This window comes from Artibeus jamaicensis, unplaced genomic scaffold (assembly GCF_021234435.1).
Source record: "Artibeus jamaicensis isolate MK-2021 breed Jamaican fruit bat unplaced genomic scaffold, CSHL_Jam_final scaffold_916, whole genome shotgun sequence".
In the NCBI taxonomy this organism is placed as follows: domain Eukaryota; kingdom Metazoa; phylum Chordata; class Mammalia; order Chiroptera; family Phyllostomidae; genus Artibeus; species Artibeus jamaicensis.
In genome coordinates, this window is record NW_026522059.1 from 2,616,766 (window position 1) to 2,637,552 (window position 20,787).

A 20,787-nucleotide genomic window follows, 5' to 3' on the forward strand; every position below is an offset into this window, starting at 1 on the left:
GTCTTTATTTAATAGAACGGTGGTGGCATATTCAGGTAAACGCCCCCCCTTGTCCATCTCTGACTTGGTTCCAATGACGTTTGCCCTTGGAGGTGATGCTCGAGGTCCCCAGGCAGGTCTTCCATCCAATGCCAGGGGCTGTCGCCCCAAGAAACCCAACCAGCTCGTGGGTCTGCGCATACTCTCACGGAGAGACTGGCCGATGGCACCTGAGGCTGGTAACCAGCGGCAAAGGGGGACGGGCGCGGGGAGGCAGCACCTCACTGGCTCCTGTCTTTTTCCCTTTAGGGAGAGCGGGGCTCGGATGGCCTGCTGGGATTCCCTGGCCCAAAGGTCAGTGCTGGGGCTGCTGCGGCGAACTCGGGAGCCCGAGCAGTCCTCTGCTTCGCTCCCTGTGTGGGAAAGAAAACTGGGTGTGTTAGGTGACCGTCCTGTAGGGTTTGGCCCCTGAGCTTGTTGGGACAGAAGGAGAAAGCAAGTGACATGAAAGTCAGCAGCTGTGACTCTGCTCAGAACCCCCATTTCTCAGTCTGGGAGTGCGAGCAAGGAGGGGCCCGCGGACATGGCCCCCGCTCGCAGCCTGTTTGCTGCAGGCCGGGCTCCCAGGGACCAGCTGTCAGACAGGAGAGGGCACAGGGGGCTGGGGCCTGAGGCAGCGGTCAGCACAATGACCGTGGGTGGAATCGTCCGGGCGCTGCGGTGCAGACCCCGGGGGCGCGGCTGTGGCTCCCAGGGGCCCCGTGCACCTGCATAGCGCTCAGACCAAGTCAACGGCCCTGGCCTGGGGTCTCCTGGGTGCCAAGGCCCCCTCTGGATGTGGGGACACAGCCGTGAGTGCGAGAGTCCTGTCCCTAGGTCTCACAGGCTGGGGAGAAAGAAGACCTGAGAGGGAAGTGGGGTGCCATGTGAAGAGCGTGGGGCAAAGTGGAGAAACCCCCCAGCGCCCTGGGGAGGCCCCGGTGCCCTCCTTTGGGAGGCCTCACTCCTCCAGTTCCTGCCGTCAGGAGGTTGGCGGACTGTCCAGATCTGTGCTCCTCGGGGGTGGGAGGTGTGGCCTGGGCGTGCAGCTGACGGCCACAGGATCGGCTGCCCCTGGGGAGCCCGGTGTGGCAGGTGGTGGGCAGCCCGGGCGGGGAGCCCAGTCGGAGCACCTGGGTGACGTTCATCTCTGGTTTCCACTCCCCAGGGAGACATGGGAGCCCCTGGGCCTGTCGGAGTTCCTGGACCCAAGGGAGAGAAAGGCGACACGGTGAGTGAAGGGCCCCCTCTGTGTGGCTGGTGGGCGCTGGCACCGGGCCCCTTACGGTGCAGACTCCTCTCCGTGGGCGAGCGTGGCCCCGGCTGGCTGCTCTGCCCCCGTCCTGCCCCACCCCACCTCGCCCTGGCGCTCTGCCCTCCCTGCACCAGCCAGCGCGGGGCTCTTTCCTCTCCCAGGGGTGTCTGCCCTGCACCCGCCCGCTGTCTCCCTGGCTCCTGTTCTCTTGTCACTCAAGTCAGCCGTGTGTGGTCCCCCGGGATGCCTCCCCGGTCTGGGCAGCCCCCCGCCTCTGTGCTCCCACATCAGCCCCACTTCCTCGGTCCCAGCATCCGCCCTGCTCTGTGGTTCGTCGTCACGGCGTCCCCAGAGCCGGGCCCAGTGCGTGTCGTGTTTGCAAGTGCTCAGCTGACGAGGGAATGACGTCGATGTCAGGGAGGAACTACAGGGGCCAGCAGCAAGTCACGCTTCAGAGCTCGCTCTTGGGAGTCCAATGTCTGGGAGGGGACCCTGGCTCCCCCGAGACACGGAATGCTTCTGCCCTCGGTCACCTCACCTGTACGGGGGGGGGGTGGTGGCGTGAGCCGTCCAGCAGGGTCTCGAGGATTCCACGCAGCCGCAGTGTAAACGAGTTACAACAGTGCAGAGGCCGTGGCCAGTGCTGCCCGGGCTGCTCCTCCCCCACCGGCGAGAGCACTGACCGCCCCCGCCCCGGACATGGTGGCATCAACGGCACAGGTTGGGAGTCCCATGGACCCCGGCAGTTGCCCTTGGCTCCAGATGTACTTGCCCTGTGACTGTGAGCAGGCCTGAGTTACTTGTCACCTGACACATGACTGAGTGATACGAGTGTTCCTTGCACCCCGTGACCAATTCTTTTGATGACTGACGTGTCGCCACGTGCAGCACCGTAGGCGAGCCTTGAACACACTTTGCTAAGAAGACGCTGGCTCTGAGCCCGTGCTGAAAGCCCGGGCAGACCGATTCCGGTGACAGGAAGTGTCTGGAACGGCAAATCCTGGGAGGCAGGAAGCAGATCCGTGTTGCCCTAGGACGGGGGGCAGAGGGGAGCACGGGGCGCGACCTCGGAGAGTGGGAGCTCTTTCCACAGGTGACCGCACCGCTGTGCAGATCGTCCGCTGCACGTAGGTGGCCCATCGGGTGTGTGGCAGACGTCCCCACACAGCGGACGGGGAGAGAAAGGGCAGGGCCACACTACTGAGTTGCGGAAAACTTAAACGAGCTGTGCTCGGGAGGGTCCACGGGCACTGCGGGGTAGCTCTCACGTCTTGGAGGGTCTGGGGCCGCGCTGGTGAGAAGGCACCCACCCTGTCCCTCCTCCCCAGGTGCTGCCGACGTGTCACGCCTGGGCGTGCCCGTCAGCCTTAGCTTCTGCTTCCTTTCCAGGGCTGGGGACCTTTTGTCCACGGAGAAAAGGGAGAAAAGGTAAGCCCCTCCCACAGCGGGGTGGGAGGTCTCGGGTGCGGGGAGGTGAGCTCCCTTGTGTTGCTGGTACGGATTTTGGAGGGGAGGGGTCTGCTGGTCTCAGTGCGGCCTCACATTTGTCCTCCTGGGCCACTGCCAATGGGGTGAGGCGGGCACTGGGCTGGTCAGGGCTCCCTGCAGAGGGCGGAGCTGGGTGCAGGGCAGCGGGAGGCCAAGCCAGTCCTCCCTCCGGAGGGCACTGGGTGGTACTCCTGGGACGCTGGACACAGAGCCACAGAAAGGGGCAGGGCCAATGGGGAGAGCGTTTGGTGTAGAAACACGCCTAAGCCTCGTGTGCAGTGGTGGGAAGCACGGAGGGGGCTGTGCGTGGTCAGACACGTGGAGAAGGTTGGAATAGCAGGTGCTGCGTAATTGGGAGGGGTGGGGAAGCCCAGAGGGGTTTGGGGGATAGTCAGAGACCGGTGCAGAAGTTTAAGGGCAGATGACGCGGGACAGAGCCGTGGGGGGTGGCAGGACCAGGTGGGCAGCGGGTGGAGGAGACTCGGAGGAAGGCCCATGAATGCCCTCCCCAGATATGAGTGTTGCTCCTTCTTTACCTTCGTCGTAACGCAGGCGGCATGGAGCCTGGGGCGCGGGGGCTCCTTCTGGAGAGCAGAGCTTCCTGATGGTGTTAGCTTGTAAGGGGGCGGGGAGCCATTTTCTGCTCCCACCAGCTAATAAAACCATATCTCCTATGTCCCAGCAGAGGCAGCCCCCAAACCTTAGAATGTGCGTCTGTGTTAACGATTGACCGCACCTGAATCCATGCGCCTGCCGGCCCAGAATTTAGGCCCCCGAGGCGGCGCGGCTTGGAGGGAGCGCAGGTCCGCCCCTCGCAGAGGGCAGCTGGTATAAACCGGGGCCGCCGGTTACATTACTGTGGAAACAGCTCTCACAAGGCCAGCCCCTTCCTGCCCTGTAGGTTCCCTTTTATTCCGTGTGTTCATGCGCAGAGATTTTTTGAAGGGGATATACCAAGGGTGCATGTGAGCTCCTCCCTGTTTAATCGGAGTGCTTTGTGGGCAGACTGAAAACAGCCGTGATGCTCTGCCGAGGGCTGAGGGAAAAGTGAGTTACCGTGAGCTAAACGGTGCCTGCCCTTTGGGGCTGCAAAGCCACAGCTGGATGACGGAGGGCGTGGAAGACACGCTGCCAAGTGTCCATGCAGCACGACCGCGGTTGCATGTACACGCGTGTGCAGGACACAGAGAGAGACATTCTGGAGGCACCCCCCCAATTCACCGCTGGTTTCTGTGGGTGGCAGAGTTGAGTGCACTCACTTTGTCCGTCGTATGTCTTCCCATCTTCACTCGCTCTGCACGAACCTCTCCGTATCCCGCCCCTGCCAGCAGCACCGGGCCCTCCACGCAGCCACCGCACAGGAACGCAGAGCAGCTCCAGGGAGCTGGACACGCGGCGTGGTGCGAGCTTACTCCTGGCCAACCCGGTCCAGTAACTGTGCCATTGGTTTGAGCCTTGTGCCTCCTTTGTGGTTCAGAAGCACAGCGCCTGGAACCCTGTGTTCACACTCGGCACCTGCCTTTAATTTGCTAGCATGCTTGGTCCCTGGAGGCCCAGAACCAGGGCACAGGGTGTCAGCAGGAGACCCAGGGGACCCTCTGTGTCAGCACCAGGTCTGCAAGGTGCCTGCTGGTCAGTGCCAATGTGCAGCTCCTCCGACGGACGGGTTGGTGCCACCGGTCAGGGACAGACAGGCTTCTTGCCTCCCGTGAGTGAGGGCACATCTCTGCCTCTCTGTTCTGACCGAACACAGGGAGAGCAGCCCTGCCTGTGCACCGCAGCCGAGACCTGAAGCTGCCGGGGCACACATGCTGCCGGGGGATCTCGCACACTCAGCGCTGGCAGGAGCACGGGCGGCGGGGCAGACCCGGGCCCTCCTGCTCTGTCCTCGGCTGACGTTCTCAGCAGCCATGCATTTGGAGCCGAGTCTGAGCCTCGGCTCGGCCCCAGAGGAGCTGTGTGACGGGGGCCGAGTCACCGCCCTCTCCAAGCCTGTGTCTTCTCACGAGTAAGAACGAGGGGGTGGGACGAGACCATGCGTGAAGCAGGCGCAGCCCGAGTCCTTGGGGCTCCTCCGCATCTGAGGAGGGGAGGCCAGGCAGGTCGAGGGGACCTGTTGGGTCCGAGAGGGGCGAAGGTCACTGGTGACTACGGCATGTGAACACGGGCTGGACAAGCTGGCTTCTTGGCTGGAATGTTCTCTCCCAAGTCATTGCAGAGTGGAGGGGGCGGGAGAGGGGGCATCGGAGGACCGGTGCCGAAGGGTCCAGTGTCGTGTGACTCTGATTCCGGCCATGATTCTTTGTAGTTCCGGTGCTGTAATTCACCTTCGTGCGTCAGCCTGTGGGAGGACAGGCGTGGGGTGAGGGGAGTCTCACCATGGAGACAGCGCTTTGGGGAGGGGCTGCCACACCCACTTCACCGATGAGGAGGATGTGGCTTAGAGGTCAAGTGACCCGCCTGTCCAGGTCGCAGGGTCGCATAGATGGCGAGGAAACACATCCTGGTGACCCCTGAAAGGGGGTTATTCTTGAAATAAATGATGTGTCACCTTTCCTCACAGCTGAGCAAACTGAGGCTCAGAGAAGGTGACGGAGGACTTGGCCCCTGGCTGTGCCGGGCCCCGGCCACCTCCGGGGCCACCTCCCTCCCGACCCGAAGCTGGCCCTTGCTCTGGGGCCCGCTTGCCCCATGTTCGCCATGGGGCTCGTGAGCGGCTCTCCCTTGTGCCTTCACATATATGAACTCTGAGCCCTCTGGGCACCGGGTCCCCGAGTGCGCTGACTCAGGCACGTTTTCTAAGCAAGCTCCTACCCAGTGAATGGGGTACTTCTGTCTGGAAGTCTGGGGACCCGGGCCCGAGGCTGGGAGGGGTCGTGCCGGAAACCCCTGCTCTGCACTGTGGTGAAATGAGGCGGGTCAAGCAGGGCAAAGACGGAACTCAGATGTCGGCCTGAAAGTAAGTGACGTGGCCTGGTGGCATCGTGGCTCACTCACCTGGGCCAGCATCTCCAGCCGCTCAGCTACAGCAAGCTGCGTATCTGAGCCATCTCGGTTTTCTTCAGGGAAGCAGCTGGTATTCACACTGCATTTGGGTCGGGCCGTAGAAGGAGGCCTTCAGACAGGCACTGGCTGAGAGCAGGGCGCGGGGCGGGCAGGACCGTGTGCGAGGCAGACTCGGTCTCCCGGGAGTGGAGAGGCACAGAGCACGGGGTCGGCAGAGGGCTCTCTGCCCCTCCCGGAGTCTGCTCACACCCCACAGACACCGCAGGCCCTTGAGGCCCTCGGGTGAAATGAGGGCGCAGTGTCCCCTTAGAGCCTCGCTGGGTCAGCAGCTCCTTACTCAGCACTGGCTGGAGGGGACACCCCCAGAACAACAGCAACGGAAAAGTCCTTTCTGAAGCGATTTGACAGAAACCCGTATGGCGGTAAATAGAGCTTCCCATGGGCTCCGCGCTCAGGTTTCACAGTGGGGTGCGTAGAAAAATGTGCGCACGGAAGAGTCTCGGCTGAGTTTCCCAGGGCTGGTCGTCCACTCGGCTGCGGGGGGGACTTAGGTCACACAGACTTTGCTTCCTTGTCATTTACGGTTTTCTTCAGTTTTTACCGGGACCATAAAGCTGCCAGGGGACGAGCTGGTGACAGGGAAGTCTGAACCAGACACGTAGCCCAGGCTGTTCTGACTTCCAGGACGCTGCCTTCTGGAAACTTCCCTGGTGTCCTGGACAGGTTGCCCAAGCCTCCAGCAGGTGCCCAGATGTTACAAAGTCCTCGCACAGAAGGGGCTTTGGGGTCAGCTCACCACGAAGCTGAAGAGACCAGGTGCCAGTTGGAAAACTGAGGAGAGAGAGGCCAGGGCCACGCGATGGGGTCAGGGAGGGTGGTTAAGGAGCCATCTGAGAAGTGGGTTCGGCCCCCGTTTGTTCCGAGCCCCTGAGGAGGCCGGAGCTTCATTTTCTGGTTTGGAGATGGACAGAGCGGGATTGTCCACGGCGCTGTGGACCAGGAAGCCTGCCGCCTCTCGGGCCAGGCAGCCCCGGCTTGAGGGGCCCCACCTGCCCAAAGTGATGCCCGGCAGTGGGTCCGGGCGCCTGGAACTCCTCAGCTGCCAGCGTCTTCCTGTGGCTGAAACATGCGGTCCTGTTGGAAACATGCGAAGTTTGCGTTACTTTAAAATGCTGCTACTGTCACATCATTTTCTACTAGCCACCACTCAGCCTCTTGCTGTCTGATGGCCCATGAACTTGGGGTTGTTGGAAGTGCAGCACTTCCCATCTGCCAGGAGGGGGCCCCACGTGACCCTGCCCTGTGATGTCCCCAGCTGCTTCTGGGTTCCCCTTCCCCACGGACCACTCTGGATGTTCCTACGTCCCTGTCGTTGGGTCCCCTCCTCGCATGTCCACCGTCCTTCTGCCTGTTGAAATCCTAGGGGTGCTCCCCACCCCCCCAACCTTCTGGGGGCCACGCATGGAGCAGGTGGTTTGTGGGCATCGTCTCGGTCATCTTTCCCGGGCATGCAGGCAGGAGGCACTACCTGCTCCCCATTTAGGGCCGGGCGCTGTGCTAGAGGCCTGGAGCTGGCCAGCAAGGCGAGGGTCACGGAGGACGATTCACGGAGCCATCGGCACCGGAACATAAGGTGGGGCGAGGGGATGAGGCGGCGTCTAGAAAAGACTCCCTCCGGCCTCCGTGTAGCTAACAGGGCAGGGCGGCTGGTAGCTAGAAATGAGGACGCCACTCAGCCCTGCTCTGGACCAGCCCTGGCTGAGCCCACGGCAGGCCCTTCCCCATGAAGCTGCCACAGCAGTACCTGAGCCCTTCTGCAGGGGACAGTCAGACCTGTTCTCATGGTGACACTGCCCTGATGCCAGCACGGCAGGCCATCTCCTCCTGCCCACCAAGCAGGGACCTTTGGTGTTTTCTGCAGGGGGCTCCAGCTGAAACTGTGGGGGGAGGCGGTTTCTCGGAGGCACTGGATGGGACTGGAGGTGGCTGGGGAGGGAGAGAGCACTTTCGACAGACGGATGTTCCCCCTGGAGCTGCCTCCAGGGCAGTGGCACCAGAGGTCTCTGGGGCCTGCGAGGGGCTTCTGCCTCTGGGGTCTCCAGTCTAAGTGATGTGCGTGCGTGTACCCTAGCAAGACGTGACGGAGGATCCCGCCAATCCTCTCTGGAAGGGCAGGCTGGGAGCGTTAGCGATAGCAGCCACCCGGCTCCTGTGGCCAGCACGGGTGATTTTCTCTAAGACGGTAGAGTGACTTTGCCGCAGAGGAAAGGACAGAGACATTGGCCTGTTACTCACCTCTAGATACGTGCCAGGCTGTTTGGGGGTCAGACACTGCAGCCCCTTCCAGGAGCCTGGGGCACATCTGGGCTCGCGGAACTGGCCAGGAGGGGCCGTGTCTGTCTGTCTGACTCTGCGTGTCCACTTGAAGGAGCGCCACTCACCACCGGGAGCCCTTGGCCCTCGGGAGCGCCTCCCTGCCGGAGCCGGCCCGTCTCAGCCATCTGAGGGCCCTCTGAGCCATGAAGCACACGCCCGTGTGCGCATCTGTGCGTGTGGAACTCCCGAGGTCTGCTCGCGGCTGCCAGCTCTGGGCCCCCTCCCTTTGTGCGCGCTGGCTTCCTCAGCTCCGTCTCCTATTCTTAGCCCCTGCACTAATGCGCATTATCCATGGTTTTTGAGTCCAGTGACTGTGGTTGAGGGCCTTCTATTTTTACAATAATTAAAGAGTGCAGGGGAGAATAAGTTTGCTGCCCACGTGCCCTCAAATAGCCTTGTAGTTGGGGGCGAAGTGCTGGGAGGTGGAGGGAGGGGCCAGGGCCCCTGTCCATTGTGCTGAAGGCCACGCCGGGCAAGTTCTGAGTGCATGGAGCTCCCAGCCCCCCCAGGCCCCCCTCCCGGGGCTGGGACAGGCCTGGGCTGAGCGGGGGTCTCCCCCAGCTCAGTCGGCCACTCAGAGGTCCTCGAAGTGTCACAGCCCCGTCCCAGGACCGAGGGCTGCACCCAGGAGGTGAGAGCCGTGGAGGGGAGGGCAGATGCTGGACCACCGGACTGGAAAAGCTGGGGGTGCTGAGGGCGTGGGTCCTGGACCCAGACTGGCTGCGTCAGACCCTGCTCGGCCCCGTGCCAGCTGTGTGACACTGTGCAGCTACACCACCTCTGTTACCCTCGCCTCTGTCTTCTACAAAGCGGCTCTGTCGCCGCAGCTGCCTCACAGGATGGAATGAGCTAATGAACATAAAAGTCATATTTGTAAAAAGTGCTCATATGTGTTAAGTGTAACTACCATTACGGCAGCGTGGGCTCCATTTTTTATTCAGCAAATGACATCGCCTGTGTCCCCTGTGTCAGTGAGGCCGTCTCCCTGGGGGCAGCCGACAGCTGTGAGGTGCCGGGGCTCCCTGCCCCCACCCCCAGGGAGGACGTTAACTCCTGAAGCCTCAGGGAGCCTGGGGGGTATGGTTTGAAAATGTGTCCCCAGGGGGCTGCCTCACAGGGAGGGGTCCTGTGCTTCCTCCAGTTCATCCAAAACAGTCCCCGGAGCAGCGGAGAGGAGCAGCCCCACCCGGCCCTGCAAGTGCTGCTGTCTGCCGGGGCCCTTGCGCCTGCCCTTTAGTTTCGGGGGTGCATGTTGTCCTCATTTTCAAGCTTACTGGCAGCGGGGCAGGGAGTGAGTGAGTCGGTCTTCTCTGCGGCCCAGCCTGGAGCCGGGCGCTGTGGTCGGACACCCAGTCAGCAGCCGTCAGCGCTCAGACGTGGCTCTCCAGCTGCGACCGAGCGCCGAATCACCTGGAATGCTTGTCAGGCCAGCTTGCTGCACCCCCGCCCCTGTCCTGTGTCTGATTTGAGGGCTGGCTGGTTTCTGCAGAGGCCCAGGTGATATAGGCACTGCAGGTGCCAAGGCCACCACTGCCCCGGGGGGCTCCTCAGGCCCACCTGGGGGGCCTGCCCTGGCCCCCAACACTGGCTGAAGGGGAACATTAGTGTGTAATACCTCCAGCAACGAAGCAGTCACTCTATCAACATCCAGACAAAGGCCTCGTAGTTAATTCACGGAAAGAACAGGGGAAGTACCTGCTCCCTCTTTTCTCTGTGTTTTGCCCAATCAGGCAGCCCTGCAGTCCCTGGACCTCTCCTGCTTGCACACGGGCAGGTCCTCCCGCCGGAGACCCTGGGCGAGGTGCCCCCAGTGAGGTCTTGGGGGCAGAAGCAGGGTTGGGGGCAGGGAGGTCAGAGCGGCGACTGGAATCCGGGCCCAGCCTTGGAGTCCCCGCTGCCAGTGTGAGTGGGGGCTGCCCCTCTCCCTCAGCCCTGGCTCCGTCCGTAGCGGGGTGCACGTGTGTCGTCTCTTGTCACCCTCTGGCCCCAGGTGGTGGTTTCCCGGGCACAGGGGAAGACCGAGGCTCGACCTTGCACTCAGAACAGCAGGACTCAGTGCTGGTATCCAGTCTCCCTGTACACAGAGCGTTTCCTAAGCGTGTCTTGAGGCTTCTTGCCAGCCACCTGGGCCAGACACCATTACTCCTGGTGTTCCAGAGACCCCTGTGTTCCTCGGGCTTTGATCCTGGGGGTTCATATGGCCAAAGCTCATGTTACTGTCGGAGGGTCCCCCCCATTGTTCCCCTGCAGCCCACAGGGCTCAGGAAGGGACCGAGTGCACAGGGCCCAGCGGGCAGGGGAGCAGAGGGTGGGTGAGCCCCTACTGCCCACCTCACAGAGTGCCAGCAACCGGATGTGTGACAGCTGTGGGGGGAGGGAAGGTTCTGGAACTCTCTGGGGCTCCCTCTGGCATTGTCTCGGGGCTCTTGCCTGGCTCCCTTTGTGAGACAGTCCTGGGGGCCCCAGGGCCCTCCTCCATCTTCCCAGGACCTGCTGCCTCAACCGGGCAACTGGCACCTGGGGCTGGTGCTGTGTGTCCTCTGAGGGGTCTCTGTTCTCCGTGACAGTCCCCCTGTGGGGAACACTTGAGTTTGGTGCTAGTGGTGGAGAAAGGGCGGTAAGCAGGTGGTGTCACTGCCATGCCATTTGCTCAGGTCAGTGCAGGGTGGGGCTGGGGTAGACATGGGCCTTGAGCACAGATGGGGCGGCTGGGAGCTGAGCCCCCCAGTTCCGAGCCCCGGTGTCCTGGCCCAATCCTGGTTCCAGCCTCCAGTGGGGCAGGAGAGGACACCCTGAACCTGCCTAGGAAGTGGGGCTGCTGAGGCTACAGGGGAGGAGCCCCCTGGAGAGGGTGAGTGGGACCAGGCGCTCAGGCATTTGCCGGCCCAGCCTGCCTCACCGGCCACGGTGATCACGGGTGGCCCCAAGAAAGTCCCGGTCGGTGCCTGTGCCCCAGGCTCTGTGTGATGCGGGGATGGCAACGCAGCCTGCGGGACTGCTGAGCCCCTGTACACGGTTGTGAGGATGGGCTGCACTGCCCAGGGCGGGGGACACGTGGAGAGGCAGGCTCGGGGGCCCAGAGTCTACTCTGGATGCAAACTCTGTGCCTCTGGGGGAGCTGGGGGGCTCTGCACGTCCACGCCCTGACCTGCGAGGGCAGAGAGCAGCCGCGCCTCCCTTTCTGAGTCATTGTGGGAAGGGGTGAAACGTGCCGACTGGGGGGGGGCTGGTGGAGAGGCACACGCTGTGGGCAGCGTCAGCGTCACCATCGTGTCCCTGTCATGTTTCACGGGCATCACCGCGCCATCACTGTTACCTGCCACCGTTAGTGCTGATGCTGCCCTCACCGTGTGCAGTCCCAGGGCAGGACCTCCGAGGCCACCTCCGTCCGTCTGTCCTGGTGACCGCCCTCAGCCTCTGGGTGGCTGCGTTTCCGAATAGCCGGTGGGGGTGGGGGCCATCCCTGTGCTGACGCAGTGGAGGCCGAGGAGTCGCCTGCCCCAGCCGCCCTGTCTTGAGAGGATGGCGGTGGTGGTTTGACGCCAGGAAATACCCCACAGACCCCCCCACTCGCCCCAAGGATGTGCCGCCATGGAAACCGTGGGCCCCTGACCCGCAACAGCCCTTCCCACTGTGGGGCGTCCCAAAGGGCACCGGCGAGAACCGATGAGCGCGTCTCTCCCTCCACACGTCCCACCTGAGTGTGGCGTTCGCCGATCGGCCCTCTGTCCTCTCACTCTGTGGGCGAGGCCGACTCCCCTCCTTGGCTCTCTGGGACCCCTGCCCATGGCAGCCAGGCCCCCCACCCAAGTGTACCAGTTTGCTCGGTGTCGCACGGGAAAGTGACAGGTGGGATCCTTGATTTGAATCAAGCTGGCCTGGGAACTTACGCCTCTGCGGTTAAGTCTTCCCTGGTCCCTCCCGGGGAAAGGTCCCTCTGTGGACCGGGATGTCAGAAGCCAGGCACGCATCCCCTTTACCCCCCGCAGCTGCCCCACAGTGTGCTTGTCACCAGCTCCGCTGTGTGACTCATTCCAGTGGAATTTGCCCCAGCAAACTTTAAAAAACTGAGCACCTGTTCTAGTCCCTTGGTTCCCGCCGAGGGGAGGGGCAGCTTTGCCTGCAGGGCAGTGGCAGTTCCTGCAGACATTTCTAGTCGCAACTAAGGGTGCTGCTGCTGGCCACCCTACAATGGAACTGTCCAGCCCAGGGGCCGTTGGGCCCTGGTTCTTTGGTCCGTGCGTGGCATTGAGCTGGGAGGGAGGCACCCCACTGTGCGTAGGGCAGTATGTGGGCGGGGCTTCTCAGACTGGCTGTCAGGTATGTTCAGATGCCTGGGGTCTTGTTAGAACATGAGCCCAGTGCAGTGGGGCTCTGGTGCGGCCTGAGAGTCTGCATTTCTCTCACCATCTGGGTGGAGCCCAGGCACAGGTGGCTGGGCCTCCCCCTGAGCTTCAGAATCAGGGCCACAACCCCGTCTGGCCTGTCCCTGCAGCACCAGCCTGCCGGGGGCCTGTTTGCAGCATTGTCCTAGTCCTGTACCGATGGCGGTTCTCTGTCTGTCACCCTAGGGTTCCCTGGGCCCACCTGGCCTTCCCGGAAGAGACGGCAGCAAAGGCGTGCGGGTATGTGGCCCCCACCCTTCCCCCATGGCAGCGCCGGGCCGGGGGCCCGGCCAGAGCCCACTGCCCTCCACGGGGGCGGCCTTCGCCGGGCCGAGGCCCAAGCTGGGGCTCACTTGTGTGAGCATCTTCCCAGGTCCCTGAGGTCGGCCTCACAGCGATAACACACCTGCAGCTGATGCCCCTGGGCGTCATCTGTGTGTCCTCGGAAGCTGTTTCTCAGTCAGTTGACAAGCAGTTCAGTACAAGAGGTCTCCTTGTCCCCAGTGCCCTGACTTGGAAGCAAGTCACGGTCCAAGGCTAAGGATTCACCCAGGACCCCGGTTTGTTGCTGGAGGAGCCTGGGTGGGGCCTGCGCAGCACCCACACCCTGCAGGGCCAGCTGCCACCTCTTGTCGGCCCCCTACTGCGCCTCTGCACAGGACCGTCACACTCCTCCTCCACCGAGAACCCGGTGGCAGTCGGTTCCGCTGCTCCCTCTGTGACTCTCAGCCATGAGTGATCGGGCCTCACAGTGGGAGCCCTCGGCCTTTACTGCGCCAGGACAGGAGGCCTGGGGGAGACAAGGAGAGAAAGGGGGTCCCACGCGCCTCCAGGCCCCCTCCCTCCCCTCCAGGTGCCCAGACTTCCTCAGTGTACAGGCCTGCACTGCTCGTCACTGCTGTGGCCCAGCTTTCCCGCCCTGCTGTCCACACTTGGCCCTGCTGGCCTCTGCCCAGGAGCCTGGGCGGCTGAGATGGCGCTGCTGACCGTGAGGATCAGCTGCTTTGGTCACAGAAAGGGGCTCCCAGGGGCCTTGGCCTCGGACCACTGGGGGTTGCCGCATCAGTGACGCGCTCTGAGCCCAGGAATGGCTGCCCCGGCTTCGGACTGCCCGGTGTGCTGGGCCCTTGGGCGGTGACCATGTCCTCTCTGTGTGCAGGGGGAGCCTGGACAGCCGGGGCTGCCCGGTGAGATGGGCATGCGGGTAAGTGTCCTTCCAGCTGCATTCTGCTCTCATCCCTGGGGGCAGGTCTGGATGCAAAGCCGGCTGCTTTAGGAGTAGGGGGGTGCCCCCATGCCCCCATGCCCCCCCACATAAACTCCTCGAGTCACCGCACGCTGCTTGGGTGTGTGTCTGTATAATTTTCCCTAAATTCTAACAAGTGAATCCCGCCACACTCTGTGTGTATGCTTTTCGTGCACTGGGAGGTCGGGGCCCCTTTCCACCCCAGCCCGGAGAGCTGCCCCCCACTCTCCCCATTGAGGCGCGCTGTTCCACGGGGTGGCTGTTCCGTAACTTACGCAACGCCCCTACTCCTGGCCCTGAGGTTGGGTCCAGTGTCACCCGTTTTTTTCTGAGTGGGTGAAGCAGCAAGTGCCGGTGCCTGTGTTTCTCCGTGGGTACGACTGTGTTTTCATTTCAGCAGGACAGGCTGCAAAAATCAGTGTGCCCTTGGCCGAGGAAATGCACGTGTTAATTTTACTAGCTTTTCACAGATGCTGCCAAATGAATCGCTTAAAAGCTGCAGCAGTTCACAGTCCCAGCCACAGGGGCCCCGAGCTCTGCGGAGGCCTGCTGGGCAAGGTCAGGGCTTGTCCAGGCTCCGCCCTGGGGCCGGGTGTGAACCCCGAGCTGCAGGCAGAGTCATGCTGATTGGCAGCTGTGTGTCTGTCCTGGCCAGGCCATGGCACAAGAGGCACAGGTCAGAAGACAAGGGGCACAGGGCAGGGCCCTGTGGAAATGGAATCGTGACGCTGGCCCCTCAGAGCTCAGAACGGGCCCCCTGCTATCCCGCCCTTGCAGTTGAGCAGATTGGGGGTGGGTCCTGGCTCCACCAGGCAGGGGATGGTGCGGGTCTCAGATGAGACGGCAGTGGCGGTGGGGCCTCTCGGGGGGACCTTGTGGAGTGGCGTGGCTGCACGTGGCGGGTGACGGGCAGTGGGTGGGTGCTGCCTCATGCCCGGCGCTGATGCAGTGTGCTTCTGCTCCCACTTCTCTGCCTTGTTCCGTCCCTCCTTGTGAACTCGGCTCTGCAGGGACCCCACGGACCACCTGGGCTGCCCGGGGCCCCGGGCCACGTCGGACCTCCCGTGAGTACGGGCCCTCATCCGCGTGTGGGGCCCAGCCTCTGTGGGACAAGTCCCCCCACCCCCGCACCCATCCACAGAGGATCTGCCATCTTGCACGTGTTGGAGGCAGTGGGGTGGTGGTGGTAGAACCTCATGCTCTGGCCGGCAGTGGGGACTGACTCTGAAGCCACATTCCTGTCCTTGGCCAAATGAGGTCAGGGGCCGGGGGAGTCTTCCTTTCTAGCCAGGAGGCCCTGGGTCACCCAGACCGGAGGACCAGCCAGCAGAGCTCACCTCCACCCTGGCAGGGGCCAAGCTGGGTGGCCAGGCCTGAGCGAGGAGAGCAGCTCAGTGTGTGCAGGGAGGCTCCGGGGGGGGGGCCCTTCCCCAGTGTCCCAGGCAGGCTGTACCCGGGCCCCCAGTGGTGAGGACGGAGAGGCTGGCCGAGATGCTGATTCTGACCTTCCCTCTCCCCCAGGGTCTCCAAGGAGAGCGAGGGGAGCGGGGAGCCCGTGGAGAGAAGGTGTGTACAGTCAGCTTTCTGTGGAGAGAGGGAGCTGGCACCTGGGCCCGTCTGCCCTGTGCTGGTTTGCGTGTGCTCGCGTGTGCGTGCGTGCCCATGTCTGCCTGTGCAGTGAGTGTACGTCCTTGAGTGTGTTTGGCAAGTGTGTGCATAGTGAGTGTGCGCTCATGTGCGTGCACCCCAGGTGAGGTCCCCGAGAGGAAGCTCAGCCGGTGTCCCTCTGGGCACCCCCACTGCTAGGAGGAATGGTATCCATCGCACGAGGGTATGACGGGCATTAAATGAGTTAATCTTTGTGAGTCCTTGAACTGCGCTGAGCGCATGTGCCATCTATTCAGAATGTGGGAGGACAGAGAGACAGAGAGAGAGAGGGAGGCATGAGCCTGGGCTCCGCGAGCTCGGCTCGGGGTGTGATTTCTGACTCTAGCGCTAACTTTCTGGGCGACTCTGGGACAGCTGGTCCCTTCTCTGCACCTCCGTCTCCCATCTGTCACAGAGAAACCTGGGCTGTGTGAAACCTTAGGCTCCTTCCCAGTTCTTGTATCTCATGGTCTGAAACAGTCTATTCCATCACGAACCTGACTTCTTACATCAGCAAGAAGGAAGTTTCCATTCCCCCCACCGAGACTGGCCCATCCAGCTGCCTGGCCTTGGCCGGCGTGGAGCTGGGCCAGAGCGAACAGCCACCATCTGTCAGCCGGACCAGTGCCCGACAGCCGCAGTTCTCTGTGAGGGGGGACGGCCCTCGCTCTGGGCGTTTTCCGGAAGGTGCCTTGGGGGCGCAGTGAGGTGTGCACCAGGACCTCCTAGTGATGGAGGGGCAGTGGGACCTGAGTGGGCTGTGCAGGGGCCACGGAACATGGGGCCGTGACATATAGCCGGTCACACAGAGGGGTCCCCTCACTGCGGGCCCCCGCTCCATCCGAGAACATGCCCCCAGGACCACCTGGAGGGGCTGAGACAGCCGAGCTCCTGCGGCCCCAGGCGGTTTCCCAGGGGTCCCGCCCGGGCAGCCTTAGCAAAGCGGCAAGAGCACCGGCTTCGGCATCAGCAGCAGCAGAGCTGCCCCGAGGCCCCACCTCTCCCAGCTCCGGGGCTGTGCCCAGGCTTCCAGACGCTGACATTCAGGGTGACACCGGCTGCCTCCGGAAGTGGCCCTGACGGCTGGACGAAGCTGGCTGTGAAAGCAGACCCAGGACTGTCACCCGCAGTGCACATTGTTCCAGAAGGGTTGTTGGGGTTGCCCACCAGGCAGGACTGTGGTCCGGTCTTGGTTAGATTCCCTGCCGTGGGCTGGGTGCACCAAAGAAACGCACCGCACAGCCTCCCACGGGAAATGTGTCCACCAACACCCAGCGCTCAGACTTCTCAAGGCATTAGCCCAGAAGGGCTGTAAGTGGGGTGTGTGCGCCCTCTGCTGCCGGGACTCGGGGCTGCAGCACCCGGACCTGGTGCGGAGGGATTATGACCGTGAATAGGCGAGGATGACGCCCTTGAACTCTGAGAACCACCACCTTTCCTGAAACCAGGGGCCGCCTGCACTGGGGTCGATGCCAGTTTTAAAGACCACTCATCTTTCTGCACCTGGTACCAGAAAGTGCTCTGGACGGGGAGAGCGTTTCACTGGATGAGCACACACACCTCCTAGCCATGGGGGCAGGTGACGGGCAGGGGCGATCTTAGTGTTCCTGTGCGGCTGCCACCTCTTTTCTTGTTTTGCGTCTTAACTGTTTCCACACAGCCAGGAAACCAGTCCCAGCGGGGTCTCGACCCTCTGCAGACAGCAGCTGGGGCTGGCCGAGTCGGGTGCGGGCTCAGGCCTTCGGACCACTGGCCCACGGCTGTCTGCTCTGGGCCCTCCCGTGCGCCTGTGCACACCCTCCCTCTCCGGTGATGCTGTCCCATCCCCCGCTCATGAAAAGCCACATTTGTCAGCACTCAGCTGCGTCCCTCTGGCCCCCTGCTCTGTGCTGACGAGCCCTGCAGACTGCTGACACCGCGTCCAGCCAGGCCCTCGCTGCGCGCCCGCAGCTGTGCCGCGTGGCAGCCGGCAGGAATCTTGGCTCCGGCCCCACTGACCTGGAAATGCCAAGGCGGGGAAGTGAGACACAGGCGCTCGGTGCCCGGCTGGCCCTCCGCTTCAGGCAGAATGGGGGCAGTGCCCGGCTGCCACCCCGCTGAGCAGGCTGCTTTTTGCTGAGCCCCGTGTTGGGGGGCCCTGTACTGGAAGACCAGGTGATCTTGGCTTTGGTCCTGGCCCTGTCACTGAGTGTCCCTGGGACCCTGGACAAGAGACCCCCCCTCAGGTTGTCAGTTGAGCCGTTGGGTGCTGTGGGCTCGAAGGCATCACCAGCTCGGCCACTCGGGGAGCCATGGGAGAGACCAGCCTGCTGCCCCAGGGCCTCTGTCCAGACCCTGTGGGGGTAGAAATGAGGACGGAGGGTCAGGGGCTCCAGGTTTGGGCTGCAGTGCAAACACGCCTCTATGGGGGCGAGTGGCTTTACCTCGGGCCTCAGTTTCCTCACCTGTCATTGGCCCTCAGCCCGCCGAGCTCACAGCATTCAGACGGAGAGAATCGGCTGGCAGAGAGATACAACACGGGCAGCTCTGGCTCACCCCGAACTCGTGGAATGAAAAGACTTTCTGAAGAGTCCGTGTGTGGTGGTGCTTGCAAACAGACATGTGTTTCTCCTTCTTCTGGGATTCTGAAATAATTCCTGAAGGATAGAAAACCTATTATGATCAGGTTTACGTACGTACGAGACGGGAAGAAACTAGACCACACTGCCGAACCCGGAGAGGTTCTGCCAGTGAGGAGGACGGTGGGTCCTGGGACCGCTGTCCTCGGACTCACGGGGCCGTGAGCTTGGAGCAGCTGAGTCAGGCTCCTCACCACGCCCACCCCCGCCCCCCACTTCTGCTTGACCTGGCCAGTGGCAGCTTTCCTTTTTGTCCCCAGACAGAGAGGACCACTCCCCAGGGCATCTAGGCAGAGAAGACAGCCCACTGTGGCCCCTCAGCTGTCTGTCTGGAAGTCCCGCCGGGCCCGCAGTCACCGCGGCTGGGCCGGAGGCCCGACTTGGCCCCCCTGGGCAGGGAGCCCAAGGCACACACGGCAAAATGAGCTGGAATCCAAGTGTCCTCCATCATTCAGAGAAAAACAGCCTGAAAGGGATGCACCAACCTTTAAAAAAACACCACAAATAAAAATAAGCAATGAAGTCATGGGAAAATAAAAGGAGAGTTCAAAGTGATTTCCCCAGGCAGTCTTCCGGTCGTTCAGTGCGTCAGCTGGGGCCACACTGCCCGTGTCTGGACAGGAGACATGCTGATGTGCCGTGTCCTCATGGGAGACGCAGGGGAGTGACCTGGGTAGTAAGGCGCGTTGACTCAAGAGCAGGGGGAGACCACCACGAGCCCACGCAGGAGGAGAAGAGGGCTGACCCCCAGGGGGGAAGGACACAGAGGTGGCGCCGACACCTGCAGGGCGCTGGAGGGCCAGCAGAGGGACGAGCGAGAGCAGCAGGTGGGAACACGGGGACGTCGCTGTGTTTGAGGAACTCGGCGAGGGGAGCCGTGGCCGCCCGTCCCAGCTGAGCCCGAGCCCACCTTGTTGAGTCGCCTTCCTTCAGCTGCAGTTCGGAGGGCCAGCCGGGAGTGGGACCTGGGCTGGGACCACGAGACACAAGGAGTCGCTTGTGCTTGGGACACAGTGACCTCCGAGGGCTTTGGCCCAGACAGCCAGTGTGGGGCAGGTGTCTTAGGCAGGTTGTTGCCTACCTCAGTCAGGTGCCTTTGAGGACAGAGCTTCATCGCCCTGGGAATCAGTCACTGGCCGGGAGCACACAGCCCATGACAGATTCACACCCAGCTCCACCTGGGTGCCAGCAGATGGGTGGGCATTGGGTGGTCGCGTGGACGTAGGGCGGCCCAGCCTTAGCCAGCCATGGACCCTTAGGTCTACTCCGAGCACTGGTGAGGTGGAGGATGTTCGCACCTGCTCACTGGGTGACTGGGTGAGGAGGGAAACGTGCCCACTGATAGGAGCTGCCTTACGGACCCACACAGCCGCCGCTCCGACCCCATGAAGACCGGGGAGGTGAGGAGGCTGTGCTCCAAAGAGGCACCGTGGCCTTTCCTTGGTCCCAGATTCGGAAAATGAGAAGCAGAGACAGGGACCTGGTTTCTCTGAGCTTCGGCCTATGCTCCTTGACCCCCCAGTACACTAGGGTGTGTGTGTGTGTGTGTGTGTGTGTGTGTGTGTGTGTGTGGCAGACCCAGACCTGAAGGTGCGTGGTGGGGGGTGGGGCTGAGGGCAGTTGGACACTGAGGGCCTTCAAGTGCCTTCTCTCTTCGTGTCATTGGCTCTGGGGACGTCCACCTGTTCTGCATTTCTTTTTTTCCTTTCAGGGGGAGCGAGGCCTGGACGGGTTCCCCGGGAAGCCTGGGGAGCAGGGAGCGCAGGTAGGTGGGCACTGGCACGGGTGGGGGCTGGTCTTGTTGGAGGGCAGGGTCGGCGGCGGATGCAGGGCTGTGTAGCTCCTGGGGGCCTTGGCCCGTCCTGCTCCACTGGAGGTGGCGGGAAGCCTGGAGCTGGAGGCAGGGACCAGCCCCAGCTCAGGGTCGAGGGTAGGCCCCTCCCAGCCAGGGCGCGGGGGCCGAGATACAGCACACTAGACCCCTCCTGACCTCGGAGACAGGACGTGTGTTCGAGGCTGCACGGTCGTGGAGGATAGTGCCGAGTGTGCCGGGTGGTGCGTCCCCTGAACTCACGCCCACGAGGCAGGTGGCAGTGGTGAGCAGCCCGAAGGCGCGTGTGGGAGGCACTGGTTGGATGAGCCTGGGGGACGCCAGGCAGCTGCAGGGGCGAGCCCCGCCCCTCGAGGGCGCTGCCAGGGCCGCGCTGTGAGACTCACCACGAGGGGGACAGTGGAGGCGAGGTGGCGTGGTGTGCAGCAGGGCCCCCTCGGCTCGCAGAGGTGTGGACCGTCCTCGAAATGATGGTCAGGAAGCTCCGCCTGGCTTTCTTGGTTGTCCCAGCAGGAGGAAGCCAGTGGCGGGTGGACAGGAGGGGAAGGACATCTTGTGTGCATTAGTTTCTCTACATTGATATAAATGAAATTATAGTTAGTCTCATCACTGGACATAGTGTCCTTATCTACAGTTATTGTTGCTCCCCAAATGGAACTGTGTGCCTTTTTACATCTCACCTTCTCCCTAACCTTAAGTCATTAGCGTGTGACTCACCAGGCCGCCTAGCCTTCTGCCGCATGGCTGGGCCATCGCGGGTGGTTTTCCGCTGAGCGGGGCCGGGCTCTGACCCCGGAAGTGCCCGAGGGGTGGCGGCCAGGGAGCAGGGCTGGTGTCCCGGGAGTGGGGCAGGCTGTGAAGGAGCAGACGAGCAGCAATGGCCCCGGGGGTGTGTGAGGAATCCGAGGGACAGGGGT

The 20,787-nt window shown here is 62.7% G+C and overlaps 1 protein-coding gene across 1 annotated transcript in view; it reads left to right on the forward strand.

Moving 5' to 3' along the window:
- The window catches only part of COL22A1 (collagen type XXII alpha 1 chain), a 166,270-nt gene that overhangs the window by 50,203 nt on the left and 95,280 nt on the right, over positions 1-20,787 (forward strand). The window contains exons 10-17 of the mRNA XM_037166749.2: positions 289-333; positions 1,187-1,249; positions 2,663-2,701; positions 12,715-12,768; positions 13,688-13,732; positions 14,785-14,838; positions 15,296-15,340; positions 19,751-19,804. Coding sequence (XP_037022644.2) covers positions 289-333; positions 1,187-1,249; positions 2,663-2,701; positions 12,715-12,768; positions 13,688-13,732; positions 14,785-14,838; positions 15,296-15,340; positions 19,751-19,804 — 399 coding nt within the window. The remainder of the gene's footprint in view (positions 1-288; positions 334-1,186; positions 1,250-2,662; positions 2,702-12,714; positions 12,769-13,687; positions 13,733-14,784; positions 14,839-15,295; positions 15,341-19,750; positions 19,805-20,787) is intronic.